The following is a 22,369-nucleotide window of genomic DNA, read 5'->3' as shown; positions in this document are numbered from 1 at the left end:
AAAGTATCATGGATTATAGACGTATAGAAATCAAACAATAAATGTCTGACCGGACTTTGTACCTAAGTAACCCCTGTGAAACATCCATCTATATCGAATCTGTGTTAAAGGTCATGGAATAGTCAGTATGATCACATGACCATAGCCTGCTATGACCTTCTTCCTACTTTCCACGGTGCGACTCAGTCATTGCTGAGCTTGACTGTGAAGGGACAAGGCAGTCTTCGGTTCAACAATGTCTTTCTTCACACACCAGATAACCAGGGGACTTTCGTCCTCAGCAGTGAGAAATGTCGTGATCAAGCATGTTACGATCATCGGCGGTGGACAGATGGGCGCAGGAATCGCACAGGTATGTTTGGACTTACGAGTGTAGTCTATGATTAATGCAAGGTATGCGTAGTATCATGCTAAGCTACTCCAGCTAGCATGCAAGGAAATGCTGCATAAAGTTAGCAATGCCAGGGCTAAACAAGCGTTATACGTTTTCGCTGGGCAGTTATACAGCATAAAAATGTTTGCAACGCAGGTGTCACTTAAGCAAGTTGTCCAAGTACTACTAAAGGGTGTTGCGAAGTATTTTTGTGCGTATGTATGGCTCTGTGGCATAAATAGCACACTTGCAAACCGAGATAGCTAGCAATATCTAGCCAACACGAGCCGTTTGCTGAAGTAATATCCGAGAATCAGCTATTGGCATTGAAACGGCATACAGTGCTTGCTCCAACCAACCAGCTGACGGATACAATTCAGTGCTCGTCGACTTGTGAACACCAGTTCTTTCCTTAACGACAGGTCGCTGCGTCCACCGGCCATTCGGTGGTGCTGGTGGATACGTCAGAGGACATCCTACAGAAAGCTGCCAAAGGCATCGAGGGTAGTCTCAAAAGGGTGGTGAAGAAGAAGTTTGCTGACAAACCTGAGGTATGCTGGTCAAGAACAACTTTCTAGCCACCCGTTTTGTAAAATATTCAGATTTTGCCCGCCATGAGTGATTTGATACATGATAAATTCAGCCAAATATTGAATATACATTGGCTGTACTCAATCATTCTCAAGTAGCCTATATGAGGAACCAATGTTTAATGTTTTGTATTGGGAACAAGCAAATGTAGGAACTAATAACTGCATTTACACTTATTAAAAATATATATTTTAGAAATCCTTCAGCCTTTTAAAATATGTCCTATTTTGAAATGGTGTGGTGGTGTATTCATAGTCTTCTGCTCCAGGCAGGTGCAGAGTTCATTCAGAAGGTGATGCAGAACGTTTCCACGTCAACGGACGCCGCTGCGGTGGTCCAGGGAACCGACCTGGTTCTAGAGGCCATCGTGGAGAACCTGAAGGTCAAGCAGGGGCTGTTCGCTGGCCTGGACAAAGTAGCTCCAGAGTGAGTGGTGGAGCCTGGAGAAACTACCTTAACAATGCCATGAATGCTGAGGACCTGGGTTCGCGTCCGGCCTGGGCACTTTGCGGCATGTCTTTTCTCTGTCTTTTTCTCTCTCTCTTTCCTGTCACCCTTCACATAAAATCTGTCCAATACAGCATGGAAAAGTACAAAAAGAAAAAAAAACATCCTAACGCCGTACACTGTCTCCTCTGCACCAGACACACCATCTTCGCCAGCAACACCTCCTCGCTGCCCATCACAGACATCGCCAGCTCCACCTCCAGACTGGACCGCTTCGGGGGCCTCCACTTCTTCAACCCGGTCCCCATGATGAGGCTGGTGGAGGTCGTTGCCACCTCGGCCACCAGCCAGGAGAGCTTCGACTCCCTGCTGAACTTCAGCAAAGCTCTGGGGAAGACGCCCGTCTCCTGCAAGGTAGGACGATCCGGATAACAGGTGGCTGAGCGGTTAGGGAGTCGGGCTATTAATCAGAAGGTTGTTGGTTCGATTCCCGGCCGTGCGAAATGACGTTGTGTCTTTGGGCAAGGCACTTCACCCTACTTGCCTCGGGGAGAATGTCCCTGTACTTACTGTAAGTCGCTCTGGATAAGAGCGTCTGCTAAATGACTAAATGTAAATGTAATGTAAATAACAGCAGGACAGGGTTTGATTTGTACCATTTAATCCCTCCTACCTTCATTGATGTATGATGGTTTAAGGGTATAATATGACGTTATGCTGTCTATTGTAGCAGCTGCAGACTAACCTCAAGTACGTTTACATGCACGCAAATAATCCACAGTTTTTCAGAATATGACAATATTCTGAATTTTAACAATCCATACATCCTTTATCGGGTCATGTAAACAGCATATTCCGTTTGGATATTCTGGACTCAGCACTTTCCGATTAAGACGGGGATATGCCAAACTTATTTCAGTTTTAGGAGCATTCTTCTGAGATGTATACATTTGGTCTTTTTCGGAATAAGGGCTAAAAACGTAATCTTTTGTGCATGTAAACATGGTCGGGTGTGTGTTCTCCAGGACACTCCTGGCTTCATCGTGAATCGCCTGCTGGTTCCTTACATGATGGAGGCCATCAGGCTACATGAGAGAGGTACGTAGGGACACACCTGGAGAAAGAGCGTCCGTGATCCCAAACTCATCTCACTGGATCCCGTCTTCTGAGAGATTACGTGGCGTCAAAAAAGAGGAGGGATAGCCTTGATTGGACGGATAAATTGATCTATTGGCTCATGTGTTTGGCTGTTTTCCACAGGCCACGGATCAAAGGAAGATATTGATATTGCCATGAAGCTGGGGGCAGGTTATCCCATGGGACCCTTTGAGCTGCTGGACTACGTCGGACTGGACACGGCTAAATTCATCATCGACGGTGAGGAACCACTTCCTGAATAGTTTCTATAATCACTTCCTCAATTACTAATTACATCATCGTCACGCATGACGGCATACTTCCACCCACACAAAAAATGATTGGAAGCGCTCCCCCAAAGACTTAACTAGGATTTAACATTGTGTTGTGATGATGACGGTTTCAGGTTGGTGTGCGATGGACCCCGGCAACCCCCTCTTCGGCCAGAGCCCCATGCTCAACAAGCTGGTGGCAGAGGGCAAGTTCGGCAAGAAGACCGGAGAAGGATTCTATAAATACAAGTAGAGAATTAGCTACGCCGTCCGTCGCTAGCTGCCTGCTCGCTGGCTAATCGTTTATTTTTGGAGTCACCTTTTAAATGGTCCGTGGAAGCTCAACAAACGAGTGGATCGTAAACTCATCCTGAACCAGAGGATGATCGTCAGTCAGCCCCCCTCCGTTGCTTGTGTGGTGTGATCGTCGGCTGTGTTGAGACCTCTCTGACTAAAGTTATACCCAGAATCCTCTCCTATAACTATTGGAAGAGGATCCAACTGCTTGTACTGTCCACACAGACCATAATATGGTGTTCATTTTGATGTCGAATATCTCCAAACAGAATTAGGATGAGGAGAACTTAGGGAAACAAGCCAATGACTAAGCAGGGAGTGATCATGTGATCGTGATGGCGGGGGAACTGCATAATACTCTGATAGCAACACTACACTAATGCTGGTACCACACGCCACAGTGCCTTCCTCAATAAAGAGCTCAAATATCTTCCTTTGGTTTCCTTTTTCCTCTACTGTGATCTTAATGTCCTAATTATGTTGGAAAGATTATGGCATTCAATGTTTTTCATTTTCGTAAGTTTTGGAAAGTTGTTTTTCTCAGTGTTGAAGCTGACCAAGCCACAAGATGGTGCTGTCTCCCACTAACACCAATGTTGACAAATTTACATTGAGCAAATGGAAAGCAGTATTAAAATGTTTACAGTTTGTATATTAATTTATTAACAGACCAAGTCATTTGGATTCCAAAAATATAAAGTAATATTTCAGCACTGCATAGACAATGTAATTTAAGAAACAGCCCTTTGGCAGAACAGTACATGCAGTGCTGTATGGGAAATGACAATTATATTATTAGTTTGCACAGACAAGGAATTTACTTTGGCAGGAATGTGCATACATTAAACATATAGGAATCTTAAAACTTAAATATGTGGTCTAACTATACAAAAGGAACAAAGTCTAGCTAATACTAAAGGGATTTAGAATAAAAATAAAATATAAAGTAACCATAATTTACAATCTAAAAATACAGATAGTACAAAAGATACACATTGCAATTTGTATGTTTTGTACTATTTGTATTTTTTGTACTGTCTGTATTTTTAGATTGTAAATTATGGTTTCTTTATATTTTATTCGCTGTCCTCTCTGACCTACAGCTCCCTCTGTCTGCCGGAGGACATCGCTGCACGAGGTCTGGAATCCATCCCCAACTTCTACTACAGAGACGACGGGCTCAAACTGTGGGATATGATCCACAGGTGTGTATGTTGCTGTGGGATATTTACATTTAGTCATTTAGCAGACGCTCTTATCCAGAGCGACTTACAGTAAGTACAGGGACATTCCCCCGAGGCAAGTAGGGTGAAGTGCCTTGCCCAAGGACACAACGTCAGTTGGCATGACCGGGAATCAAACTGGCAACCTTCGGATTACTAGCCCGATTCCCTCACTGCTCAGCCAACAGACTCCCAGATATGATCCACAGGTGTGTATGTTGCTCTGGGATGTGATCCACAGGTGTGTATGTTGCTGTGGGATGTGATCCACAGGTGTGTATGTTGCTGTAGGATGTGATCCACAGGTGTGTATGTTGCTGTGGGATGTGATCCACAGGTGTGTATGTTGCTGTGGGATGTGATCCACAGGTGTGTATGTTTCTGTGGGATGTGATCCACAGGTGTGTACGGTATGTTGCTGTGTGTTCTATGTAGATGGAACATCTAACCTCTTTCTGAAAACGTACAATCTGTTCCCTCCACTTTTTATTAAGAATCATATTGAACGGCCACATCCTCAGTTATTAAAAAAAGCTGTCCCACCCACATGTGAAAACAAACCTATTCCCCTCCTGGATATACCCTGAGGAGTTACTCATGTGCTTGTGCTTGTGTCCTGACCAGTTAGTACTAGTTACTCATGTGCTTGTGGTTGTCCTGACCAGTTAGTACTAGTTACTCATGTGCTTGTGGTTGTGTCCTGACCAGTTAGTACTAGTTACTCATGTGCTTGTGGTTGTCCTGACCAGTTAGTACTAGTTACTCATGTGCTTGTGGTTGTGTCCTGACCAGTTAGTACTAGTTACTCATTTGCTTGTGGTTGTGTCCTGACCAGTTAGTACTAGTTACTCATGTGCTTGTGGTTGTGTCCTGACCAGTTAGTACTAGTTACTCATTTGCTTGTGGTTGTGTCCTGACCAGTTAGTACTAGTTACTCATGTGCTTGTGGTTGTGTCCTGACCAGTTAGTACTAGTTACTCATGTGCTTGTGGTTGTGTCCTGACCAGTTAGTACTAGTTACTCATGTGCTTGTGGTTGTGTCCTGACCAATTACATTTAGTCATTTAGCAGACGCTCTTATCCAGAGCGACTTACAGTAAGTACAGGCACATTCCCCCGAGGCAAGTAGGGTGAAGTGCCTTGCTCAAGGACACAATGTCATTTGGCACAGCCGGGAATCGAACTGGCAACCTTCAGATTACTAGCCCGATTCCCTAACACAGTTCAGAGCACCATAGTTAAAGGCAGGGTAGGGAAGCTTTGTGAACCTAGGAAAAAGGCAACCTAGGTTTTGTGAATTTTGGCAAGAGTTTGAAGAATTCAAACCAAAATATCCCACCACTTCCCTACAAAGCCAGTCCCCCAAAACACATGAACGCGCTGCCTGACTACTGTCGGGAGGTAGGTAGACAGACAAGTACCCCTTCCAATCATTGAATTCGGTCCAAATGCCATCCAATCATTAAGTTTGACCCAAACTAAATGATTGGTAGTGTTTATCGTAATGTGTCGTAATAACCACAGATATCAGATTTATTTTATTTGACTATCAAACCTTTAGATTTATTGCTATCAGAAGTTTATTTCAGAAATTATGACATAAAGTGCATCTCAACATCATTGCCAACCCTGCCTAATGTATATTAATATATTGTTATTGTCTTGAAACACTCACATGAATCATAGCAATGATTAATTGTCGTTGTCACATAGACATATTTTCAACAACAAAAACATGAATACAAAAACATAACAGGCATAAAAGTTTGTCTCCTTCAGGCTCTATAACATTCTATTAAAGCGTTTTTAGCCTTTCTTCTCATGTCTCCTCCCTTTCCAGGAATCCCTGAATCTTTCAAGACTTTGGCGGAACTCGTCAAATTTCTCACCATGGTGATCTTTACAGGCTCCATCCAGCACTCTGCTGTCAACAGTGGACAGGTAGGATTCTATGTAAAACTTTAAGTGAAGTTTGAACTGAAGATTGAAAGCAATTCCAAACTGTCACTACCAGTCAGTTCTTCCTCTGTAGTATTTAACATCAACCTGGTAATAAAAATGAGCTGTTTCCCCTCTTTGAAGTTCGACTATGGCTTTTGGCCGCTCAACAGCCCAATCTCCCTGCAACTGCCTCCTCCCACCACTAAGGGGCAGCGTTCTGAGAGCACCATGCTGCACACCTTGGCAGATGTCAAGACCACGGTGTATGGCATGGCCACTATGTTTCTACTCAGCAAGCCGTCCAATGACTTTGTAAGTTCAACAAAGACTCAACCAGTCCCTGTCGGGTGAACTGACACCGGTCTTGTGAGACAGATAATTATCCATAACATATTCTTCACGTCCTGGCTGGCTAGATCCCTCTTGGTGAATACCCACATGAGCACTTCAGTGAGGACGCCCCCTGCAGGCTGATAAAGGGATTCCAAGCAGAGCTGAAGGCCTTCAGTGAGTCTGTCAAGGCCAGGAACCCCGATCTGAAGGTTCCCTACACATACATGGATCCTAAGCTGGTGGAGAACAGTGTGTCCCTTTAGACAGCAGACAGGGGCCATGGCCTCATCCTGCATAAATATACATAAATGTTGATATGTTTATCCAAATAACATTTTAATTAGAGATAAAGACCTTTTTTGCAGCTCAATAAATACATATTTCACAAATGTTGGTGTTTGTCGCTGTCACTTGCTGAACCATCAGAGTCCGAAACTTTCAAAGATTCTATGAGTCAGTTGACCTCATAGACTGAAAATGATGGATTAGCCTGACTTCACCAGAACACATTGTAAAAGAATACTCTTACTTACTTCAGCACTAAAATAAAAGAGGTAAATATGATCCAGCATAGGATGATAATTCAAAAAGTGGTAACGGGTCATTCCTACCAATTATCAAGTGCACAAAGCACATTTTCGTGTTAACTACATTGGCATGTCCCGAAAATGCATTACCCTGTAATATAAAATAAAACAAACCTAGAATAGCAATAATATCATTGGGAAAATTGAATTATATCTCTCCAAGAACATACAGTTACATTAGCTAGGTAGAGTAAAGGAAAGGCTCTAATGTAAGTAAATCAGGTCAATAAACAACTTAATCCTCATGCCACATAGGTGTGACTCTGGTGCGTGAATGGTCTGTAGGAGTGTCTATAGAGGCCTGTGAGTGTGGTAGAGTGTTGCTGTTTGCATGTGTAGAGTGAGTTATCATTTAAAATATCCTTGGACTTTGACTTGTAATACACACACATACACAATCTTATCTTAACCATATGTTTTTGGTGGATTAAAAGCTACGATAACTCATGTCATGGAACCACATGACAAGACATGGGTGCCATGTTTTTTTTTAAATGTCTTTAAAAATATATATATATTGCAAGAACAAAAGTGTACAAACATTCAAGTATATATATGAATATAAACTCTTACAGTCAGATATCATATAAAGACAATATTGAAGTAAAATTTATATATAAAAAAAAGGTTATTATAAAGTTAAAGGAGTTACAGAAAAGAAGCTGTCATATAGGTCTTTCACATATTTACGTATGACTGTAATAGTAATGTTAGGTCAGATACAAAATGAATAATATTTGTATTATGAGAGTATTTCTGTTTATGTATGTAAAATCTTGCAGATAGTATTATAACTATAAATTCTAAGTTAGTATCAGTATCTAATCATATCTTCAAAAAATTTGAGTTATCGTATATATTTGTTTTGCTCTCTCACACTTTTGAAGGATGTTGTTGACAAAGTTCTTCATTCATAAATGTAAATTTAGCAACAAAAAAAACCCTACAGGTAATCATAAATAAGTTGTTGTCCTGAAGGATGTTGCGCAATATGTGAAACTCCTTAACATTTTGACGAACCAAAAGGTTATCAAAACAGTTATCTCTATGTTTACATATACTTAAATACGTTACTTATATTTTTCTTTACTGTGAATACCCTGGGTTGTTCAATTATTTTTTCTGTTTTGGCAGTGCCATCCCCTATACTGACGCTTTGTAGCATTTATTTGTTAATATTATTTTTTATAATGTATATTTTTTCTGTCTATATCATTTTAAAATAAATATGTTTTTTTGTTGATACATACATATATATATAAATTATGAATGCTATTTTGTTGTTGTTGCTATTCTCATCTTTCAGGGTTTACATTTCATTGGCAGATGATTCCTCTAGCGGAGCAGAGCTTATCTCTCTCCTTGTATCAGCCAAACCCACTTGTAGACATGCTGTCAGACCACGATACCCTGCTCTGTTTGGGGTATAAAACAGCTCTTGTAGATCACAGGGAGAAAACAGAATCCACAGCCTCATTTCTCATTCGTCACATCTCAAAGGTTAGACACTGTATGTTTAGTTGTAAGACTGTTAAAGGAGGACTGTCGTACTTGACCTTGCCACTGTAAACACAGTACTAAAAATATATTTATTTATATTTATACCCTTATGTTGGTTTAAGGGCAGTTCTATGGTTGTTTTTGAACCTCTGTTACAGAGTTTGTAAAAAGGGCTATACAAATTACATTTGATTTTATGTATTTATATATAATAAATTATATGTATATAGAGAGATGGTTAGATAGATACATAAATGTGTATGTAGTGATACAATTGAAAGTAACCTTTGATATATTTTTTTTATAAACTTAGGAACAACACCATGTTTATCTACAAGACGAAAGTGTTCACGGGGAACGTGTTGTCTGCCGGCACAAGAAACTCAGTCTGTTTGCAGCTCGTTGGCACGAAGGGAAGCAGTCCTGTTGTCCACATCAACAAACTATTGATGCTGAAGCGAGGATCTGTGAGTCAGAGTTTGTACCTGGTCTACACTATATAGACAGAAGCATTGGGACACCTACACAGTTCACTTTTTTATGACATCCCATTATAAATCCATTGGCAGTAATATGGAGTTGCCAGATAATGTATCTAAAGCCGCCTGCTACTTTTTGGCGTTGAGTGGATTTAGTGTCCTGAGCAGATCTCCAGAACTGCTCAGCTCTGCCTGTTCACTGTAGACGAGACGACTCATCGTGAGTAATGTGCTCTTGTTTCGTTTTTAATTTGCTCTTCAGGTTCGCAACATTGAAATAAAGAGTCAGAAAGACCTGGGACAGCTGTATCTGATTAGGCTGAATGCAAAGAAGTTAATTTTGAGGCAAGATAAGGATTGGTTTTGCTCCAAGGTCACAGTGACAACACCAGAGAACGAGGAAGTGCTCTTCCCCTGCTACAACTGGTTGTCCACTGAAGAACCGCTCGCCATCAGAGACGCTACTGGTCAGAGTTGGAATTCGATAACAAATATCATAGTTTTTGATCCATACATTCATTCTACAGTGTTTCATTAATGATTCATTTTATAACATTGAGAGTACATTTTACATTAATACACAAATGATCTTTTTTTGTTTTGTTTTTTAAAGCTAAACTCGTGTTTACGGACATTCCAGAGGGTCGGGTGGAGAGAGAAAAGGAACTTGAGAAACGACAGGGGTATTTCAAGTGAGAAGATTTAGCAACACTTTACATTAAGGTTACTTTCACTACCACGTAACTACATAGCAACACTTTACATTAAGATATTTTCCGTTAGATGGAAAGTGTACGCGGACGGTGTTCCTGAGTGTGTTGAAGCAGACTGTCCACTTGACCTTCCGAGAGCAGTTCGGTTCTCCTTCATCAAGAAAAGCCACTTCGGATTCACTGCTGGGTTTTCGTAAGCTTTAATACAAGATGTGTCCAATATACAACCACGCAAAGAACAGACATTTTGATATAAAATAATAATAAAACCTATTTACAATATTAATAATCCGTCTTGTATAACTTAATGTTCTTTTCTGTCCATAGTTTAGTCAGGCTTGGACTGAATGGATTTCTCTGTAAAAGTGTACCATGGTCAGGCATGCTAGAATACGAGTCAATTCATAAGGGAGAAGGAAGTGATATCTTTAGTAAGTATTGATCTTACTTACACTGATCGTGTAAATATCCAGACATCCCAACCTGCAAAGTCATTTCAGGGAGGTCTACTGCACAACCCCCCCCCCCCCCCCCCCCAAGCAGGGAGGGGTCAACTTTGTATTTCTGAATATGAGTTTTCACATTACTGTAATCTCCTCAATTTAAGAATACGTCAAAGAACACTGGGAGGAAGATGAGTTTTTTGGCTACCAGTTCCTGAACGGAATCAACCCAATGCTGATCCAACGGTGCAGCAAGCTGCCGGACAACTTCCCCGTCACTGACGACATGGTCAAAGCTTCTTTTCAGGGACAACTTACCCTCACAGAGGAGATTCAGGTGCGTGACAACTTTCATGTTTAATTGGCTGTACACAAAAACTGTTTCCATGATGGACATTGTCGCTTCAGAGAAAAGTCTTACTGGGGCAACCAATATCCTTCATGGCACATTTTGTCTTTACCACAGAATGGTAATATCTATCTTGCGGACTATGCTCGCTTGAATGGAATTCCCGCTAACATGATCAACAACAAACAGCAGTACATGGCTGCTCCTCTTGTCTTGCTCTACAAAACTGCAGACGACAAACTGATGCCCATCGCTATACAGGTAACTCTGACTTTTAACTCCTACATGGAAAACAGCAGGCATAGGAGTGATCACACATAGTGAAATGGCATCCTGGACTGATCGTTTTCCATGTCGGGATTCTATCATCATCAAATTGTTGTATTCTGTGGAGATCAGCTTCATATTTTAACAGTGTCCTACCTCCACAACATCTCCCCACTCCTTGTAACACAATATGGCTTCCCCCTCTTGTCTCTCCTCTCCACAGTTTCTGCCTGACCTCTTGTCTCTCCTCTCAACAGTTAAAGCAGAAGCCAGGAGAGGACAACCCCATCTTCTTCCCCACCGACTCGAAGTACGACTGGCTGATGGCCAAGATCTTTGTGAGGAGCGCCGATTTCGTAGAGCATGAGCTAACCACCCACCTGCTGCGTACCCACCTTCTGTCTGAAGTTTTCGCCATGGCAACCCTGCGTAACCTGCCGCCGATTCACCCCCTCTACAAGGTAAACAGCAGTAGTATCTTGAAACCCATCAAAGGATGTTATGTTTGTTATTCATTTCTCATGAGTTGCTGTCTCTCTTTCCTCTCAGCTCCTGATACCTCACTCCCGCTACACTTTTCAGATCAACATCCAGGCTCGAAATGATCTGATATCAGACGATGGAATCATTTCTAAGGTGAAGTTAGAGGGTGCAGATTGGTATTCTGCATGAAGGCAACTGTCCATTCAACATTCATAGTTTGCATCAACGTGGGCCAGAAAAAGTCCTAGTAGATAGAATCAGTCTGCATCCAGTGTTTCAAGAATTCACCTTTAACAATTTTAAACTCTTACATTTGCAGAACGCTGCTATAGGAGGGAAAGGGCTGAACATGTTTCTGAAGAAAGCAGCTGCTGCCCTCACCTACAGCTCCCTCTGTCTGCCGGAGGACATCGCTGCACGAGGTCTGGAATCCATCCCCAACTTCTACTACAGAGACAACGGGGAAAAACTGTGGAATATAATCCACAGGTGTGTATGATGCTGTGGGATGTGATCCACAGGTGTGTATGTTGCTGTGGGATGTGATCCACAGGTGTATATGTTGCTGTGGGATGTGATCCACAGGTGTGTATGTTGCTGTGGGATGTGATCCACAGGTGTGTATGTTGCTGTGGGGTATGATCCACAGGTGTGTATGTTGCTGTGGGATGTGATCCACAGGTGTGTATGTTGCTGTGGGATGTGATCCACAGGTGTGTATGTTGCTGTGGGATGTGATCCACAGGTGTGTATGTTGCTGTGGGATGTGATCCACAGGTGTGTATGTTGCTGTGGGATGTGATCCACAGGTGTGTATGTTGCTGTGGGATATGATCCACAGGTACAACTCACAGTGTTAACGTTTACAAACAGCAGATGAGAGGTGCATTCTGAACCACTTAAGCTACATTGTGTACATGACGCTGTAGAGATACTATATCAAATGTACTGTTGGGGCTTGTACGTACACAACTAGAGAAATATATGTTAACGTTGCATGCCTTGAAATAAATAATTCTATGACATTCCTAAGGAAGTGAAATTAGTGTCAGTAAAAATAACAAAATATATTTTTTACTGCACAGCTATGTCGAGGGTATGGTGAAATTCTACTACGACTCTGACTCTCATGTGGAGGACGACAGTGAGCTGCAGAAGTGGATTGGAGAGATCTTCACCCATGGCTTCCTGGAGAAGCAGGAAACAGGTGAGGAGAGATCTTCGCTCATGGCTTCTTGAAGAAGCAGGAAACAGGTGCGGCCCCTCTACTGTCCAACTCCTTCTTTAAAACATGGCAATGCTTTTAGTAAAGCATTACTGCGTATACCATCCAATCAGGAGTGTAGGTTTGTTTTAAAAAGTTGGAGGGACAGCTTTTTATTTATTGAGGATACAGCCGTTATTTTTTAATTTATTTTTTACAGTATCTCTCTCTTCTCTCTCTCTCAAATGTGCGTGTTCCAGGTTACCTCCAAGGTGGTTGAAAAAAATGATGCATCTCAACTGAGCTTTATAGCTGTCTTTATTGCAGTGCTTTGGATCAGCTCATTTATGAAATAATTATTTCCTTCAGGTGTCCCTAAGTCATTTGGCACCGTCCCAGAACTGGTTAAGTTCCTCACCATGGTGATCTTCACCGCCTCAGTCCAACACGCCGCTGTCAATAACGGGCAGGTTAGGGATAATCTCCCATCGAGCCGAGAGGCATATCAACTATCAGCAGTCTTCTTATACCATCCTTTTTTGTGTGTTTTTTTGTATTTTCTATCGTTTGTCATTTCTTGTTTTGTTTTGTCTAGCATGATTTTGTCGGCTGGATGCCCAACTGCCCCACATCGTTGCAAAAAGGTCCTCCAACCACTAAGGGGCAGTGTACTGAGGAAACCATGTGGGAAACTTTCCCCGACATTGACGTGACCGCGTACGGCTTGATCACTGTTAACCTGCTGAGCAGCCAATCCCCTGACTTTGTGAGTACGGGATGACAACAGTGAGCTGTCCAGAAAATACAATAAAAAATGTTTTGTAACTGATTTTTATCAGAAAACATCTCTATAAATCTGCTACCACAATCCCTTGTCTCCTCACACAGAGGGCCCTAGGATCCTTTCCAAATGAGAGGTTTGTTGAAGCAACGCCTCTAAAGCTAATCGAGAAGCTGCAGGAGGACTTGCAGGCTTATGGCGAAGACATCGAAACCAGGAATGTGGGCCGTCCTTTGCTGTACTTGTACCTCGCTCCGGAGGAAATAGAGAACAGTGTGGCCATCTAAAACCCCTATAAATTCAACGTACCTTTAGTAGGAACCTCTAAAGACTGAGTTCATGGGGCAATTTTCTTTAAGATATATTATTTGGCTTTTTCATGCTTTATTTGATAGTTTTTATGTGAAGTGTGACAGGGAGAGAGAGAGGTATTAGGGGTGGGAATCTTTTGGTGCCTCCCGATTCGAATCGATTCTTGGGGTCACGATTTGATTAAAAATCGATTCACGATTTTTTCGATTCACGATTTTTAATCAAATTTCTATTCAATATATGCTTACATTTGATTACAGTTTGCTGTTTAGTGTTACTTTTTTCTATTTGACTGTGATAGGCAGTTAAGTGGTGAAGAAAAAAATCCCAATGCATCAAAACCTTGAAATGTATTGTTTTTCCTGCAGTTTAGTAAACTTATTGTTATTTTATTTTTTAAATGAATCATCATTAGTGTGAATCATCACACACATAAATCGCATCACACACACAAAGACTGAATCGCAATTCAAATGCAAATCCATTTTTGCCCCCACCCGTAAGAGGTATGCACACTTATGAGTTACGGTGGAATGCTGGCAATTAATTTTCTTATTATATTTTCAATGCAGTTGGTATTTCAATGATCTGTTATAGTAAACAACAATTGACTGGCATACACGCTACCAAATATAAATGTTTAGTGGACAGTTTTGATTGGGTGAAGACAAGAGCTGTAATTCAATATAAAACGATTTCACTTATGTTTATCAAACTATTAATTTGTGTGCATGTAATTTTTTTTATCATAGTTGTGGGATTGATACGACTTTATCAAGTTCAAGTATATATGAATATATACTTGTGAATCATTATGTTCATTGAATTCCCCCCTTTCTATTTCTCAGTTTTCCTAGTTTAGAGAATGTTAAGACTGTTTCCAAAGATGAGCCAAAAGCGATGGATAAAATCTGCAATGCTGGCACCACATACCACAGTGCCTTCCTTAATAAAGAGCTCAAAGATCTTCCTGTGGTTTATTTTTTCTTCTACTGTCATCTGAATGTCCTCAATTTGTGTGAAAGAGATTGTGACATTAAACGTTTTTCTTTTTCATACGTTTTGGCAAGATTTGCTCTGAAAGTGTTGGAGTTGGCAAAGCCACAAGATGGCGCTGTATCCCCACTAACGCCAATGTCGCCATTCAGATAACAGATTGGAAAGCAGCTGTCTTCAAATTTTATTAGGAATATTAAACAGTAAACATAGACTGCCCATCAACAATATATATTAGTCAGAGATTAATGCCTTCAAAATGCTTAACCATGTGGTCAATATAACAGTGTATTCTATAAGTAGTTTCTGATGTACACAATAGCCAGTGGCGTTTTTATATGTAAAACATTGGTGGGGCAAAAACCATTTAAGATTTTCTATTTAAAATACAAGATACACAGCCTACCAGTAACGCTACAAAACTCCCTCTTGCTACTGATGTGTTTATTTAACACATCAACAAACAGCGTGGCTCCACAAAACACTTTTAACGACAGAGCGGCTTGCTTCTACCAGGTGTTGTAGTACACATACTGGAGAGAGAGAGACCTTCTTGTGTAATTGCTCTTCTCTTCCACACACATGTAAAATTACAACTGTCACATTTACAAACCTAAATTAGGAATGCAACCAAGCTCAGAACCAATGTGCCTACAGGGCCATATGCGAACAGCAATGAGCTCAACACAACTGAAGGCCACAACAAAGCGGAAAAAACAACTTTTTAGGGATACAGATCTATTCTATGACAACAACCTTAATAGATAAGCATGGACACACTGACACTCGTCACCATCTATATCTATCGATCCAGCACAAAAATTTGACCAATGGACGGACCAGCACCACAAAGGCAGGATGATAAATATGCTTTCACTCACCAAGGCTGAGGGCTCACTTGAAGAGAAAGGTATGCTAACCGTTAGCCACTTTTTCTTCAAAAACGTTAAACCTGCGGTTACTTTTACCAGCAGTTTGAGTGATGACAATATCCCGTGGCTGATGGGCACCACCAAGTCGCTTTACTTCAAGTTTCTCCTCCAAAATTAAGGGGTTTATAAGGGTATATAACCGGTGCTCGAGTGTGAAATCTACTTTATTCATTTTCTCAAGTTATCTAGCGTTTGTGAAGCTAACAAGCTAGCTAAGACAATCTACCCTCCTCGCTTTCTTGCCGACTAATGTTGGCGCCAGACAGACAGACAGCCAATCAGGTCTGAAATACAAAATGACGCTGTGGTGGGGCTACTCATAGATATATATAAAGCCCTTTATATATATCTATGGGGCTACTGGCCCCACTTGGCATCAAATACGTGTGATCTACATTGAGCATGCGTATTAAGACGTATTAATACTTTCACACTTACAATGTACATTGCTTGTGAGAGGGGCTAGCCCCACATTCACGCTTACTACTGCGAACTCGAATCGGCAGAAGTCAGTCTGAAGCAGCAAGGCAGGGACCAATGAACATGAAAAAAAATCGTAACACAAATGATATGCAATTTAGGAAGACGCTATATTCATAGATAATATAGGAAGTGATCTTCTATAAATAAGAATAATTTTGTTGCAGTTATTTCTGTTGACAACAGGTGGCACAGCCCCACCTACCCCTAATGACCAGTCGCCACTGACAATAGCTAAGGTTTCGATTACTGAAAATGCCCATGGCTGAACTGTAGGGCCTACTGTGTAGCCTAGAACATCACACCCATTTACACATTAGTGACTGTGGGAAATTCATTTAAATTCATATTTACGTTTTTATGGTTTGTAGCCTACTGTTATTTGTTAATTGACCTTGGGGGTGTTACAGTAAGCGGGTTTAGTGAAAACTTAGTTGACTCAGCTTCGTTACTGTAGGCCTACTGAAGTATATTTGTCTGGTATCAGTAGGCTACTTAACTATTTAATTTTCTGACAACCTTTTACTTCTTACATTTTCAAACCAAGCTCGTTACTTTCTGTAGGCCAATCTGTAGGCCAAATATGGTGGCGTGATCAATATTATTTCTTGTCATTGCTTTTTTCATTTCCAGGTTATCACTCACAACAAACGTAGGCTAGTCTACCAAGCTACCAAGGAAGAAAGGAGATTTTCGAAATTTTCAGCGTCAAAAAGGATTCCTGTCAAATGCGCTGCGTGCGTACTTAATATTGAAATTTAAATGAGGCTGAGGAGAGAGGTCTGCTGTTAGACCCTTCTGGAGAACTGAGATGGTTCGATTGCATTCAGGCCTGATTGCCTTACCTATCATTGGTATCCTGGATGTTGCAATCAATTTTTTTTGGCTCTAATTTTTCCAACTCCAATTTTTCGGCTCTAATTTTTTCATCAATTTTATTTCAGCAACATTTTTTTGGGCTCAAAATTTTTCAGTCCCAATATTTTGGGTTAGATTCTTTTGCGCGTCTATAGTGTCATTTTCTATTAATGTGTTAATATGATATGAGGTCCAGTTACCAGCGTGACACTAAAACAGGTCGTTGTAGTGGCTACTTTTTACTTGTATAGCCCATGTCAGAGCCCATACTTCTTTCAGTTTACAAAGATTAGTCAGTACTTCAACGTATTCTAAAAGTATTTTTAAACATGAGTATCTGTACTTATACTTGAGCGAAGGCTGTGTGTACTTTTGCCATCCCTGCACTGTCATTACACAGTTGTTACACTGTTATTGTGCTTTCTACACTGTTTTTACACACTGTTTTTACACTATTACTACACTGTTATTTACACACTGCTTTTTGCACTGAATTACAAAATTGTATCTTGTACATTTGTATTTTTTGTAATATTTGTATTTTTGTATTTTTATATTGTAATTTACGGCAATTTATATTATATTTTATTGTATATTTAATTCTATTCTAATCCCACTTAGTACTGCTAGTTTATGTACCCTTAGTATAGATAGTCCACATATTTAAATTTTAGGTCCCTATATGTTTATTGTATGCACCTTCCTGCCAAAGCAAATTCCTTGTCTGTGCAAACTTTCATGGCGAATAAATCCCATTCTGATTCTGATTCTTATTACACTGTTATTATGCTGTTATTACACCGTTGTTACTGTTTTTACGCATATATAAGGGAGATTTTCGAAATTGTCTGCGTCAAAAAGGATTCCTGTTGAATTAATGTGCTGCGTGTCTATACTGTCTTTTTGTATTAATGTATGAATAGGATGTGAGGTCCAGTTGCAGCGTGACACTACAACAGGTTATACTTGTAGTGGCTATACTTATGTATATGTCAGAGCCCACACTTCTTTACTTTAACTTGAGTGAAAAAGTGTAGTCAGTACTTCAACTTTACCAGTATCTGTCCTTCTACTTGAGTGAAGGATGTGTGTACTTTTGCCATATGTTCTCTTCAGGAACAATACATTAAATACTAAAACATGATACCTTGTGTTCCCGAATTTGCCTCTTTCTGTGTCCCTATCTGGAATAATTTGTTTAGTGCCATGTTCCAGAATCTAACATGCAATAATCACAACAAAAAAACGGACTTAAATCAAGTAACACTGAATTCTATACTGCGAAAATCAATTACCTCAAGTAAAAATGTATAGCTAGCTATTAAACTGATCACTCCAGCTGGGAGCAGTGACGATGTTTAGAAGACCCCCATCTCATCTTTCTATGTCGCTCCTTTCCATTCAGAAAGCTCCCTATATAAGCTCAGAGCTAATGTAGATTTCCCTATTTATTCACTGTGCTGTAATACCGGGTGAAGTTTGCCCTGGGCGTAGCATGCTGCCTGCGTTTTAATTGCTGGTCCACTTTCTGAAGCCTTTTGAAGTCTCCCCCTTGAGATTAACATCCAATACACTTAACTTGTCTTGCAGTTCCTTGAGGGGGCCAATGTGAGGCGATGTTGACTATCAATGCTCATTGATGTTGACAACCATATAGGGCTGTGTTTCGTATAATATGCAGAATTCAAAGGCTTTTTCGCTGGCTTGGCTCAAATAAAGTCATATATGTACGTGTATAAATCAATAATAAATAAATATATATACACTCATTTATATATACTGCATATGTGTGTATATATACACATGTGTGTATTCTTGAGGTTGAAGTATATAACTTGATTCCATTTTTTGTTTTGTACTTCCATGCTTGATCTAAAAGGTTATTTGTCTATGAGTAGCATCAACGGTAGCACTTTCTGCATTTCACATGATCAGTTCTCTAACACTCTCTGCTTTAAACCTTAAAGAGATACAACCAGAGGAAGCACAAGCCAATGATGCCTTTTTATTTTTCATAAAAAATAAACAAAACAAAAAAACAACAACAAAAAAACGACATTGAGAAACATTTCAAATATGACCACTTGGGTAGCAAAGTGCTCTTCCAAGATGACAGTGACTCTAAAATATGAGAATGGAATGAAAACAAAACAATGCATCATCAAGTAACACAAACAAAAGAGCATAAAATCAATAAAACGTTTACACAGATGCTTGCATGGGTAAAGTAGACCAACTACATGGGGGAACCACACTATTAGCTACCAGAGAGAGAAGACAAACAAGGTCCATCGCAATTAAAGAAAACAGACTGCCAAGTGCTGGGGTAAATATATATATCTGCTTCATTTGTCTGCTTCAGAACAATAAAATAGAGGCACGTTCTGCCTGTGTTCCAACATTGCCTGCAAAAATACCAAGAAAAAGTGACAGTTTGAATCTTGACAGTTAGTTTTAAAAAGTACACATACTTGAGAGAGCATTATCTTACATCTGAACAAGACTCGAGAAGTTACTATTTGTTACAAATAGTTATCAAAAGAAGCCTTAATTTTAATTTTTCTGCAAGACGCTTCAACAAGAAAAATGGCTTTCCTGTGTCCAAAGCTTATTCTTATATACGACTATATATAAAAAATGAAATAAAAAATGATAATCATATTTAAAAAAAACAATCACTGAAAATATACACCAAGAAAATAAAAAAAAAATACAAAAAAAGCATACAAATGAAATTCAACCGTAAAATAAAATAAAAAATAGAAAAAAAAAGTTGATCCTTTTTTGCACCAACTGGTCTTCGAAAAAACAAAATGGAGTCTTGAGAGAGGCGTTTCCTTGACAACACAAGTTCCCTCAGTCTTCCCCATGATAGTGCAGTCTTACAGGAAGTGTTAGGTTGGGTCAGAACCCTAACATGGGGTCTCAAATCCAGTGAGAAAGAAAAAGGGGGGAGGGGGGTGGTCATGATAAGAGGGCTGAACACATTGGTCTGTACAAAGGGAATAGAAGTGATACAAATAACTTAGAATAACTTAGAAACAGATGTTTGTGTGAATGTGTGTGTGTTTTGGTAGGGTCAGGTGTTAAGGTGTGTGTGTGTGTGCGCTTGGCAGACTGCTGAAACAGGCGTTCAGTGCCTCTAGATTACAATAAAGCTGATTGTGACTTTAAGCAAACGAACCAAAACACGAGAAAATGTATATTTTCTTTTGTTCCGCTCGACCGAGTGAGGAAAGGAGGGGAGCCAGGAAGGAGGAGTCTGTGTTGCTGAGCGTCTTGATGAGGGTGATTGATTGTCTTGTTCAGTTCTTTACAGTTCCAGACTGGGGGAAGGCCAGACTCAAGCGGGGGGAGGGGGGGTGGGGGTCCTCTGAGAACAGGAAGTAGGGGGCTAGGGTTCCTCTGAGATAGGAAGTTGGAGGACTATGGGATTGCAGAGGGTGAAGGGGGGGTGTAGGGGTGGCAAGGGGTGGAGGAGGTGTGGTTTGGGGGTGGAGGCAGGGTGGAGGGGGTGGAGGCAGGGTGGAGGGGGTGGAGGCAGGGTGGAGGGGTTTGGGGGTCTAAGTAGAGGGGGTGTGGAAGTTTGGGGGTCTAGCAGGGTGGAGGCAGGGTGGAGGGGGGTTAGGGTTTGGGGGTCTAGCAGGGTGGAGGCAGGGTGGAGGGGGTTAGGGTTTGGGGGTCTAGCAGGATGGTGGCAGGGTGGAGGGGGTTAAGGTTTAGGGGTCTAGCAGGGTGGAGGCAGGGTGGAGGGGGTTAAGGTTTGGGGGTCTAGCAGGGTGGAGGCAGGGTGGAGGGGGTTAGGGTTTGGGGGTCTAGCAGGATGGTGGCAGGGTGGAGGGGGTTAAGGTTTAGGGGTCTAGCAGGGTGGAGGCAGGGTGGAGGGGGTTAAGGTTTGGGGGTCTAGCAGGATGGTGGCAGGGTGGAGGGGGTTAAGGTTTGGGGGTCTAGCAGGATGGTGGCAGGGTGGAGGGGGTTAAGGTTTGGGGGTCTAGCAGGCCTCCATCTCAAGAGGGGGGTCTGGGGCTGATGACTTTGCTTTACACGCCAGAGAACGAGTTCCTCTTCCCCCCTGCAGGGATGGAGAGAGAGAGGGAGAGGGGGAGAGAGAGAGGGAGAGGGGGAGAGAGAGAGGGAGAGGGGGAGAGAGAGAGGGGGAGAGAGAGAGGGGGAGAGAGAGAGGGAGCGGGGGAGAGAGAGAGGGAGAGGGGGGGATAGAAAGAGAGAGCAGGGTCAATACAAACAACAAAAACACACGGTATCCACAGTATCGCTGACTCAGATGTGTTTGAGGGGGTGGACCCTGTCTGGGCACATCCAGTCAAACAGCACAGTGTTTCTGATCCGGATCTCTCTCTCTCCAGCAGCATCTTCCATTGTGCATGTCCGCTAGTGGAGGCTACTTACAGCCTACACCAGATCTGAGAGGTGCTGTTCGCCTCTCGAAATACTTCTTTCCAATGAGAAGAGGGTTCTGTCCAAGGACAACTAATGTTTCTGTGGAGCACTATTTTTGGTACCATTACAGGACTGATTAATTTGTGGCCTGAGGCATGCCTGTCCTTTCATGCCCTGGGTGGGCTGAGCGAGGGGTGCAGCAGGTTCTGGGTGGGGGACAGGAAGTGGGCTGGCTTGGCTTTGATCTAGTTTGACACGGGGTCAGTGTGACCCAGCTGGCTCCGTCTACCCGCTCACCTCTCCCCCCTCTTCCCTCTCCCCCCTCTCTCTCTCCCTCCCTCTCCCCCCTCTCTCTCTCTGTCCCTCACCCTCTCCCCCTCTCTCTCCCTCCCTTCCCTTCCCTCTCTTTCTCTGTCCCTCACCCTCTCCCCCCTCACTCTCTCCCCCTCCCTAGTCCCTCTCTCTCTCTCTCTCTCTCTCTCTCTCTCTCTCTCTTCCCTCTCCCTCCCTCCCTCCCTCCCTCCCTCTCTCTGACTCACAGCCAGAAATGAATGGTAACCTTCATGTTTTGCCTCCCTCCCTCGGGGAGGGAGGCAAAACACACACAAAGAAGAGAGGCTATCTCTTCTTGGTGTCTCTCTGTTCTGTGTGCACATCCACCTTTCCCCCTCTCTCTCGGTTCCACTCATTCTCTCTCTCCCTCTCCTCTACCAGACCTCCGTCACCTCATCTTCTGCTTGACAGTTCTGCTGTCACCACTCCGCGGTTGGGCAGAAAGGATGAAGAGAAATATTCTGTCCATCCAGTTCACAGGGTCTCTCTGAGAAACAGACCCCTCGATCTCCCTCCACACATCTAACAGCAGAACTGTTGGTCAGAAGAATCACAAACCAGTTTCCCCTCCTTTCCTGCATCTCTCTCTTTCTCTCTCCCTCCCCATTCTCTCTTTCTCTCCCTCTTTCTCCCTCTCTTC

General features: G+C 41.9%; 3 protein-coding genes across 4 annotated transcripts; all 3 read left to right on the top strand.

Annotated features, from left to right (window-relative positions):
- The first annotated feature begins 163 nt into the window (after positions 1 to 163).
- hadh (hydroxyacyl-CoA dehydrogenase) lies at positions 164 to 3,547 on the top strand. The gene is made up of 7 exons (XM_062478911.1): positions 164 to 352; positions 796 to 924; positions 1,233 to 1,390; positions 1,609 to 1,825; positions 2,437 to 2,509; positions 2,672 to 2,788; positions 2,955 to 3,547. Exons 1-7 carry the CDS (start codon positions 236 to 238, stop codon positions 3,071 to 3,073), a joined length of 930 nt encoding a protein of 309 aa, XP_062334895.1. The 5' UTR covers positions 164 to 235; the 3' UTR covers positions 3,074 to 3,547.
- Positions 3,548 to 4,176: 629 nt separating this feature from the next.
- LOC134034390 (polyunsaturated fatty acid lipoxygenase ALOX8-like) lies at positions 4,177 to 6,952 on the top strand. The gene is made up of 4 exons (XM_062478943.1): positions 4,177 to 4,322; positions 6,181 to 6,281; positions 6,423 to 6,593; positions 6,698 to 6,952. Exons 2-4 carry the CDS (start codon positions 6,231 to 6,233, stop codon positions 6,875 to 6,877), a joined length of 402 nt encoding a protein of 133 aa, XP_062334927.1. The 5' UTR covers positions 4,177 to 4,322; positions 6,181 to 6,230; the 3' UTR covers positions 6,878 to 6,952.
- Positions 6,953 to 8,597: 1,645 nt separating this feature from the next.
- Positions 8,598 to 14,699, top strand: LOC134034335 (polyunsaturated fatty acid lipoxygenase ALOX8-like). 2 transcript variants are annotated; one of them, XM_062478838.1, is made up of 15 exons: positions 8,598 to 8,701; positions 9,015 to 9,168; positions 9,443 to 9,647; positions 9,794 to 9,872; positions 9,964 to 10,086; positions 10,221 to 10,324; positions 10,501 to 10,673; positions 10,803 to 10,946; positions 11,210 to 11,413; positions 11,502 to 11,588; positions 11,755 to 11,924; positions 12,521 to 12,642; positions 13,009 to 13,109; positions 13,235 to 13,405; positions 13,528 to 14,699. In XM_062478838.1, exons 2-15 carry the CDS (start codon positions 9,025 to 9,027, stop codon positions 13,705 to 13,707), a joined length of 2,007 nt encoding a protein of 668 aa, XP_062334822.1. In that variant the 5' UTR covers positions 8,598 to 8,701; positions 9,015 to 9,024; the 3' UTR covers positions 13,708 to 14,699. The 2 variants fall into 2 exon arrangements, with proteins under 2 accessions (XP_062334822.1, XP_062334823.1); XM_062478839.1 differs by lacking the exon at positions 10,221 to 10,324 and having other exon boundaries at positions 9,950 to 10,086.
- Positions 14,700 to 22,369: the final 7,670 nt, after the last annotated feature.

The sequence above is a fragment of the Osmerus eperlanus genome, chromosome 14, assembly GCF_963692335.1.
Source record: "Osmerus eperlanus chromosome 14, fOsmEpe2.1, whole genome shotgun sequence".
NCBI classification, from domain to species: Eukaryota; Metazoa; Chordata; class Actinopteri; order Osmeriformes; family Osmeridae; genus Osmerus; species Osmerus eperlanus.
The sequence above is the reverse complement of the archived record's forward strand: the minus strand, read 5'-3'. Positions and strand labels throughout refer to the sequence as shown.

Bases quoted from the DNA above. Each gene is read 5' to 3' on its own strand.
- hadh (XM_062478911.1), top strand. From the start codon at position 236: ATGTCTTTCTTCACACACCAGATAACCAGGGGACTTTCGTCCTCAGCA. The intron at 353-795 runs GTATGTTTGGAC...CCTTAACGACAG, and splicing joins TGGGCGCAGGAATCGCACAG to GTCGCTGCGTCCACCGGCCA. The intron at 2,510-2,671 runs GTACGTAGGGAC...TGTTTTCCACAG, and splicing joins CATCAGGCTACATGAGAGAG to GCCACGGATCAAAGGAAGAT.
- LOC134034390 (XM_062478943.1), top strand. From the start codon at position 6,231: ATGGTGATCTTTACAGGCTCCATCCAGCACTCTGCTGTCAACAGTGGA. The intron at 6,282-6,422 runs GTAGGATTCTAT...CCCTCTTTGAAG, and splicing joins CTGCTGTCAACAGTGGACAG to TTCGACTATGGCTTTTGGCC. The intron at 6,594-6,697 runs GTAAGTTCAACA...CTGGCTGGCTAG, and splicing joins GCAAGCCGTCCAATGACTTT to ATCCCTCTTGGTGAATACCC.
- LOC134034335 (XM_062478838.1), top strand. From the start codon at position 9,025: ATGTTTATCTACAAGACGAAAGTGTTCACGGGGAACGTGTTGTCTGCC. The intron at 10,674-10,802 runs GTGCGTGACAAC...TCTTTACCACAG, and splicing joins CCCTCACAGAGGAGATTCAG to AATGGTAATATCTATCTTGC. The intron at 10,947-11,209 runs GTAACTCTGACT...TCCTCTCAACAG, and splicing joins TGATGCCCATCGCTATACAG to TTAAAGCAGAAGCCAGGAGA.